The 9,165-nt window shown below is 40.7% G+C and overlaps 1 protein-coding gene across 3 annotated transcripts; it reads left to right on the top strand.

Moving 5' to 3' along the window:
• Positions 1-1,760: 1,760 nt before the first annotated feature.
• LOC147630524 (protein yippee-like At4g27745) lies at positions 1,761-8,679 on the top strand. 3 transcript variants are annotated; one of them, XM_086810420.1, is made up of 3 exons: positions 1,761-2,251; positions 2,425-2,585; positions 8,262-8,679. In XM_086810420.1, the coding sequence occupies exons 2-3, from the start codon at positions 2,502-2,504 to the stop codon at positions 8,487-8,489; spliced, it is 312 nt and encodes a 103-aa protein (XP_086666546.1). In that variant the 5' UTR covers positions 1,761-2,251; positions 2,425-2,501; the 3' UTR covers positions 8,490-8,679. The 3 variants fall into 3 exon arrangements, with proteins under 3 accessions (XP_086666546.1, XP_086666545.1, XP_086666544.1); XM_086810419.1 differs by having other exon boundaries at positions 1,764-2,146; XM_086810418.1 differs by having other exon boundaries at positions 1,765-2,146; positions 2,420-2,585.
• The last annotated feature ends 486 nt before the right edge of the window (positions 8,680-9,165 follow it).

Genomic DNA, 9,165 nt, shown 5'->3' with positions numbered 1-9,165 from the left:
ATTTGCCTTCTTGTGCTAGTGTAGCCAAAGAAGAGATGGCTAATCGGAATATTCATCGGATTCCTCTTCCTCTTCATCTTCATTCGTCACACTAATGTTCCTTATGAGATGAATAGTAGGGATATATTAGACCCAACATAGTGCTTTTCTTTAAGGTGATTTAATGCAAATTAGTCAAGTTAGCCTTTAAGTAAGCTTATTGATATTGAATGCAATGTAATGGAAGATTTTGCAATGAGACATCCGTATTTGTTCATATTACACAATAGTATTCAAAATGACAACCTCCACCACCTCCATTCATATTGCACAATAGTAGCCAAAATGACAACCTCCACCACCTCAATTCATCTGATCAAAGAGCACTCATCTCTATTGAGGTGAGCTAGCTTAGCCTAGGGTGACCCATTGATCTACCCATTCCTCCCTCTTCTAGATTTCACCATACCTTGCTCCTATTCACTCTCACTCCCACTCCTATTTGCTCTCACTCCCTACTCCTATTCAGTCTCACTCCCCACTCCTATTCACTCCCACTCTCACTCCCTCTCGTATCTACTCTATTTAAGTATTTTGGCATAAGTATTCAATGCAAAGGGAAATTTGAGATACACTTGCCAGCCTCTTGCTTCAACTAGGATATATTAAGAATATGAATATTGTGAGGCAAAATGTGCAAGGTACAAGTTTGATAATGTGGCATGCCATGTGCAAGTTTGATGGCATGACATGTAATGTGCAAGTTTGATGATGTGGCATGTGATGTGAAAGTTGTGTGAAAGGTTTCACTAAAGTCCACAACGTAATAATTTTCTCAATCATATATTCTTGGCATACTTGATGCTAGCTCTTGGAGTTTAAATGTTCCTTGAACTCTAGCTTTGATTCCTTTACGTAGGACCAATGTGCCTCTAGTGCCACTCCATGACCCTTAAGCTTAGGTTTAATTGTACAATTATGGTATTTCTATGGATCAATAGAGTCTCTTGCATTAGAATAGCAATGGTAGTGTCAATGGTCCATAATTTAGCGATGCGCAACATACATATGTATTCCACGTCTTTTTCCCTCCTTTCTTGTCTCACATGTAAATAGCATCGGTACATTATTATTCTTTAGCTAGGAAATTATATAGGCATGGCTTTTGCATGTCATCTCTTTCAATTGCGAGTTTACCATTATGTGAATGTGGGCCCATTGGGAAGAGAGAGAGAGACATAGAGAGAGAGAGAAGTTGTATATAAATTTACAATGACTATGAGAAGATGTTTTGGACATGTGACATCATCGATAGTGTTCTTTCAAACCCCCGAACGAGTCAGCCTTCAACAGATGAGTCAATCTCCATTAAGCAAGCTACACACTAAATCCCAAAAAGAAAAGAAAAGATGTTTATGACATATACGTCACGATGAATAGACGAGCTTGGTGTTGTCCTTATCCTTATGCCCTTGCATAATTTGAATGTAAATTATTATAGGTGAGTGCACACCAACTTCCTTCTTTTTTTTTTTGGACTACTTTCCAACCATGACCTTGAATGGGAGATGTGATGGTCCATAGTTGTGCATAGTTGTGACCTCTTGCAAGTGAGCTTCTAAAATGTTTTCTAATTTTTTTTGAAAAAATACAACCCAAAACATCACACAAAAGTTGACTCTTAGTGGTGGGCTTTAAAAACAATGACTAGAAAACCTTAGTGTAATGCATAATTACACATTTTATTATTGTTCCATGGCCTCTTTTTTAATAAGGAAAAGGACTAGAAAATTTAATAAGGAAAAGGACTAGAAAATCTACTCAACGCCTTAGAATTAATAAATAAAACCTTAGAAAAAACTAGAAAATTCGCTCAAAACCTTAGGATTAATAAATACTCAATCAAATCAATGATGTTTTTTTTTTGTTTTGTTTTTTGCACTGTGATTTTGCCCATTTTTTTTGGAAAAAAATTATTTACTCTCGCGCATCGTTTTTAGAAGCGATTCCATTCGATCCAGGTTTCTTGTTGATGGGTTTGTTAAAAAGTCTCTATCTCGGGAACCCAATTAAGCAAATGATTCTCTCTTGTTGCAATTTAATAATAAAAGCTGTTTCTGCTGCAACTGCAGTGCACGAAAAGGGCAAATGAAATAATCACTCTTCGGTGAGATTAATTCGCTTAATCCTTTCAATTAAGGAGTTTTATGAGATTAATGATCTCTTATGATTAAAACTTCTTAGTTTCCCCACCCCCCCCTTGGTTTCCGAGGTAATCCTGAGGAATCTTTCCTATTCAAGGTGTTTGTGAGATCAATACTTCCTGTTTAATTGGGTTTGTGAGGTTAACTGTCTTAATCCTATGTTAGATTCGGTTTAAGGTTAAAGAAAAGGGTTTTGTTGCTCTCCTTTTTTTTTTCTTTTTTTTTTTCGGGGTTAGGACAGGAAATGGTGGACAGTGGGTGACAAAAAAAGGAGATATCCCAAATATACAGGCTTTTGTGTATATATGTTCTGTGCATATGGATGGACCTCGCATATACAGCTGCAACAACTGTCGGTGTTATGTGGCGCATCACGACGATGTCATCTCCAAAGCCTTCCATGTAAAATTCACATCTTTCTGCCTCTTTGATTGATTAAATGTTAACTTGTATGATTAAAATTTTGATTGAAACAAATTGATCATACATCTTCCTTTTGAGATGCGCGCACGCGTGCATGTGTCTCCTCCAGGATAGGGCAAGAGCCCACATACATGATTCCATGTTCTTAACTATGAAGAGTTTGTTATACATTGATTAATCTTGATGAAGAGTTGGACTACATCATTAATCATGAAGAGTTTGGTAATTTTGAAGATTTTAGGGACTTTACCCATCATCCCGTACCCATCAGACGGGGCGGGCATTTGTATTCCCTGTCCATAAGAAATGGGCCACCCATAAGTGTGTTAGGCCCCTTAGCTACAGTAATTAATCCTGAAAAGATGGGATACATTAACCATGAAAAGTTTGCTCTGCTGGTTAGGCACATAATATGCTTTATCACCCCTTTAAGACTAACCATTTGTAAAATCCTTATCCTTAACCTCACAATTTATCTACATGGTCACCTTTAAATTGTTTACAAGCTTTTGAAAACCCACTTGTTCCATTCGTGATCTTTCGAGTGGCTGCCTTCACCGGTGGGGTTTGTTTTGAAGGTGGCGACCTCTGCAGGGCATGCTTGGATTGTATTTTATGATGCCATGGGGCTAATACACACCGCTAATCATCTCTTATGTCCCATGTATATAAGATGCAAGTGATGTGTGTCTGGGCTTGTCCCTTTGTCAACTTGCAACAATCTTTGGTCTTTTTCTTGAATGTGTTGTCGAGAGGGCCGATTCCGTTTGAGAAGAGACAACAATATATCGGCCTTGAATTTTCTCATAGACTAACCATTTGAAAAATAGTTCTCTTCCCTCTCCATTTCTCCTATCTCATGTAGCTAGCAGGTACCACGTGCTACACAGGCTCTGGGAGTGCACATTCCACATACTCTCTTCTTTACTTTGGGTTTGTGTGACCTTGTGATCCCAAATGTGCAGTTCTAGCAGGGGTAAAGGCAGCATATTGGAACTTTTTTTTTTGTGTGCCATCTTGGGAGATGGATACTCATAACATTGGTTCTATCAAGGTGGTCTGAAGAGGTCTCATGTTTCATGTTAAGAGTTGTTATGAACCTTGGCCACTATAATCAGCCTACACTAATCTTTTGGGCCCCTTAACCCACAACTCACATCACCGGTCAAGTGCTCAAAATGACCCTGGAGGGTGTGTGAGAGATCCACCGAGGTCCCAAATGGAACGGATGAGCTTTGTTGGGGGGTAATCAAGCCGTCGATGGCCTCACTGCATCGGGCTTGCCAAATGCGCCAAGGTGCTATGCTGCTGGTAGCTTGAGGCTAACTTGAGGGGTAGATTGGCTAATATGTGGGTTAGGGGTCCTAAAGGATTAGTAAATTAAACCCTCAGGTACATAACAAGAGTGTAGGTGCATCTAATCGTCTTTGTAGCCCATTAACCTTTGAAATGAATGAAACATTATCATCCATGTAAACTTGGGTAGATGTTAGAGCATGGGCTTAGCAGTAAATTGGCTTGGGCTTGGCCTGGGGCCGCCACACTTGTTGCACCCATCCATCTTCTCGCGTGCCCGCTTGTTCTGCTCCCTGATGTTTCCGCTTGTTTCTGATTTGTGGGAGTCAGACCTTGGCCCCTGGCTCGGGAGATATTTGAAGCATAGAACCTATTGTTGGGAGGTGAGCTTGCTTGCACCACTCTTAGGGGTTTTGTACTAATCATGTGTGTTCTATGTTTAGGAGATCTATGGGGTTGTTACACTTGGTATGAGAGCCACCTAAACACAGAAGGTATCTCGATGTAGGGGAGGTTTCAGTAAGCTTTGCTTTCTATAAGGTCCTCCTTGACCAAGCCCTAGAACTATTTGACAAGGAACCACGTAGGAGTGAGGCTTAAGGCTCACCTCATAGCCATAGAGTCCTCCGCACTCTCCCCTGAGCTGGAGGCCATACCTACATCCTTGGGAAAGCTCCCTTGCAATAAGACTTGGCCTCCCATACCACCAGGCCACACCTTACAGGTGTCGTTGCGGTGAACATTCTGGATGGGCCATGCTCAACGATGTCAGACCAGATGATTATAGTCACTTATGAGTCTAGGTTTCACTTATATAGGCCATTGGGCTTATAATTAGCCCTAGTGTTTTTATAAGCTTTTGACCCTATAATTACTTATAACAATGTGCCTCCACTTATAAGCCCCTTCCAATGTTAGGGACATCGCCCCCCCCCCCCCCCCCCCCCCCCCCCCCCCCCCCCCCAGTGCCTCATGTCTGGCCTCTCCAACTTGACCGTGTGCACCGGTCCTGGATGTAGCATACTTCCTCCCTTAAGGACCCTTGATATCCTTAGCAATGAAGCCGGAGAATTGAGCTTTGAGGTTTCTCACAGATTTCCATATAGCTTCCCTCTCAGGTCTCCCCTTGCTTAATCAAGTACTCATCATAAGCATAATGTCTTGAATGCTTAGTCCGTTGATCTTCCCAGACTAATTCTTGGATAGCAATGACCATATTAGAATCGCCTAATCGTTCTTCCTAGCCTAATTCTTGGATAGCAACATCACTAATCTTCCTTTCGATCCTAAATGGACCGTAGAACGTGGAAGAGAGCTTGTAATGTTTCCTTGTACGCATAGGACTAGAATCTTTAGGCATCCTCAAGTACACCCCAGAACCCATGTTGAAGAACGTGGGATATCTTTTTTGGTTAGCGTTAAGTTTGAGCTGTGATCTTGGCCGTCATTACACTCTCCCTAGCAAGGTTAAGCATCTTTTGCATATCCTGCGAAGGTCCGGTTGGGTCAGGTAGGTTCTTTAAGGTAGCCACCAACGGGGCTGAGTTCTAAGGTTATGCTCTTGAGAAGGATTCCTATGGCATCCTTCTCTTCCACCAGAGGCCCAACACATGCAGTTCATAACACTTCCTTTTATTTAAATGTGCTTGGAGTGACTCACTCTCTTTAAATGCACTTGGAGTGATCACTCTCTTTAATGTCCAACCCAAAAAACTGAATTTTTATACTTATTTTGGAGTTCTTTTGTTTGGCACCAAATACCTTCTCTAGTTCATCCCATGCTCATTTAGAGTTATCTTTTGATGCAATGTGATGGATGAAACTATCACCTAGCTTTAATGCAATGATGGCTAGAACTCTCTCATCTCCCCCTATCCACAATCTTTTATCTTCTCCTAATCATGGACATTTCTCTCTTCCACTTAATATCTCCCAAAGCCCATCTTTCATGAGAACAAACTTGAGTTTTACTTGCTATGTATGCAAACCTTCACCATTAAATTTATCTACTATGAGTGGATTTGACATGGTTTCCTTATGGGGATGGGAAGGTCTTTGCAATGGGATTACCCAAAGCTAGTGTCTAGTCCCTTACAAAAGTGGAGATATGCAATTGATGAGATTAACAATTCCCAAATCTAAAAAACAGAAATTGAGAGAGATTTGGAGATATGCAATTGATGAGATTAACAATTCCCAAATTTAAAAAACAGAAATTGAGAGAGATTTGGGGTACTAAACCAAGGTAAAAAGTGGTTTTGATGATGTGGAAGTGCTTAGCAACACCCCAATGGTAGAGTAGAACCCTTAAATGGCTCTGAAAATTAATTGTAAAATTAGCACTAATTACTCTGTTAACAGAGGCAGTTTTCTGCTAACAGAGTAGAGAATGATTTGACAATTAAATCTTCAATGGTTGTTATTTGAGCTCACCAACCCAATGCACACATCCTCCATAGCATAAGTATTGAATCCATAAGGATGAGATATTTGCCGCCGATGAATTTATTAGGGATTTGGACGTTGCCTTTGCTCAGCTGTGGACAGCCATAGAGTGTTCTCAAGAGAAGCATAAGAGGGCTTCCGACAAGCATTAAAGCCAAATGGACATTAAAGAGAATGATTGGGTATTGCTGAAATTCGAGAATGCCAGACTTCGGAAGAGGCCTTGGAAAGGAGGGAATGCATCCCAAGCTCTCTAAGAGGTGGGATCATGGAGGAGGATGCTGTCGGCTGGTTCTAGGAGCTGTCGCCTGACTCCAGAGAGCAAAGGGGACTGGAGCGCATCCAGAAGACCAGGCTGTGCTGCGTTTTTGTATTTTCGGCCATCTCTCCAAGGATTTAATGGGCCTATAAATAGGCTAGGAGGCTCATCATTCATTTCATTCAATCCTCTAGGGATTGGGTCTTAGGGGTCCAAGTAGGGACCAGATCTAGGGTGTTTACCACCTTTTTATGAAGGCAGCCTAGGGCTGTAGCAAAGTACCCTTTTTGTACCATATGAAATATATTGAATTTTCCAGCACATCTCTCTCTCTCTCTACTCTCTCTCTATATCTGCGTTTTGCATCAGATGGTTTCCAAGAGTGTTTAGGGCTGAAAGACGACTCCCAGAGCTTCCATGCGTTACAGTTTGCGTGCTTGGCAGATGTTTTCGTGTGAACTGTTCTAGTTTGCCTGCATGGTCTTTGTGTCGAGTTCATGGGTTGGGTACTCCCGCTCGTGAACCGTGCATGTGAACTTGTTTGTTGATGCAGCTCATGGTCCTGTGAACAAGTGGTAAGTATGGCTTTTACACTTAGTATATTTTAAAACTTTTGTTATGTTATAACATGCCTTGCAAGTTCACACTCATTAACAAGTGGGCGGGCACTTTTTAGAAGAGACCGGACCTATTTATGAAGTAGCTGGCCAAGGCATTAAGAGTGCCCCTTCATTATTATGGTGTGGGCCTTTGTGTGTCTGGGCACCCCCTACCTATTAAGGTAAGTAAGACCTTGTAAAGAATGGTTCTATGCTAAGAACCAGGATGTCCATGTGGACTCGAAGGGTCATACTGTCTCCTTTTTGTGTGATGGTGTCCATTTTTGTCTCAAGGGTGTTTTTGTGGTTCAACTCTCGACTCTTGTAATTTAGCAGAACTGAATAGTATACTTTATGATTCTGATTATGAATTGTAACAGTGTGTTTTTGATCCCCTTTCATATGGGATTTTTCTTTACATTCAGTAGTGTTAGATTCATGGGAGACACGGTTTTAGATAACATCAAAGGTAATTACTTTGGTGTTTTTCATGCTGAATTACCACATGGTTTATCTTGCTAACATTCTCCTGGGCACGAGAAACGTCCTTGTGTTCCTGTTGGCTACACTGCCAATGCATATGTCAGCTAACATTCTCCTGGGCACTAGAAACAAACATACTGATTCCTGGTTTTTTGTATGGGGTAAATCAATAGCTTGTACATTAGATTCCTGGCGTCCAAAAAAGCCAGTAATCTTGGAGCTTATGCCATCTTCTTCATGGTGTCCTCTTGATACTTAAGGGGCTTCACATGTCATCATTTGTACAAGAGGCCATTTTGAAGAGCATTTGAAGCGGTTAGCGGGTAACCTTGCTAAAGCCTAGGTCAAGATCTTCCATACTTCTCAAAAGCGTCTTCTAATCTAGTGAAGGAAGCATGTAGAGGTGGTGGGCTATTACACATACATGGGGGATTGGTTTTTACGGTCCAAGATATGCCATGTTGTGTTCTGCTGAGGCTGGGCTGCTATATGTCCCTTAACCTGTTGGAGTGATACTAGATAGTGTTTGAATATTTCGTTCTTTTAATTCTGACATTTTTTTTGTTCTTTCAGGGTAGAAATGGAAGAGCATACCTTTTTGCAAACGTGATCAATGTCATGGTGGGTCCTAAAGAAGACCGACAATTGCTTACTGGACTTCACACTGTTGCTGACGTCAAGTGTTCAGACTGCCAAGAGGTCCTTGGCTGGAGGTATGAGAGAGCCTATGAAGAGTCTCAGAAATATAAGGAGGGCAAGTTTATTCTTGAAAAGGCAAAGATCATGAGAGAAAATTGGTAATTAAAATGCTGATGAGGAGCACTGTGTACAGTATACAGATTGGGAACTTGCTTTGCTTGTGTGGCGATCGTAAAACATTTAAGTTATTGACTCCATTGTAGTGTCCACAGAATTGCTTTTCTTTAGCTTGTCTATAATACAGTGTATACACCACAGAAATCTTCTCAACTATACTCTTGTTGCAACCCAAAATTCTTGTTGGCATATGCCTTTACAAACATTACTACAAGGTGTTGTACATTTTATAGTGCTTCATAGAAAAGATAGTCTAAGTCAATTTAATTCAAAGAATAATTGTTAAATGTTAAAATCAAATTATAAAGGTTCACCTACATATATATTATATCCTCTTGCATACTTCCACTCTTTATTGATAATCTATGTATGCTTTTGCACCTATTTGATACCCTCATCAAGCCTAGTGATGTTACAATCTTTTGGAAGAACCTCACTCCATTGACTCATCCTGAAAGCTCCTCTCTCTTGAATCCTTAGTGCCTTTGCTACCTCATATTCGTCAATCCATTCTTCATAACATGGTTCTTGAAGACATAAAAACTGTTCATTGTGTTACAAATGAACCTACCTTTTTTTTGTGGCACACATCCCCCCATTTTGTCATCCTTCTCTTCATCTTAAAGATTGTGTGTCTTGGAATCCATTTGGGTTAGGCCTA

Source organism: Cibotium barometz, chromosome 16 (assembly GCF_041138505.1).
Source record: "Cibotium barometz isolate CiBa-2024 chromosome 16, ASM4113850v1, whole genome shotgun sequence".
Lineage (NCBI taxonomy): Eukaryota > Viridiplantae > Streptophyta > Polypodiopsida > Cyatheales > Cibotiaceae > Cibotium > Cibotium barometz.
The sequence above is the reverse complement of the archived record's forward strand: the minus strand, read 5'-3'. Positions and strand labels throughout refer to the sequence as shown.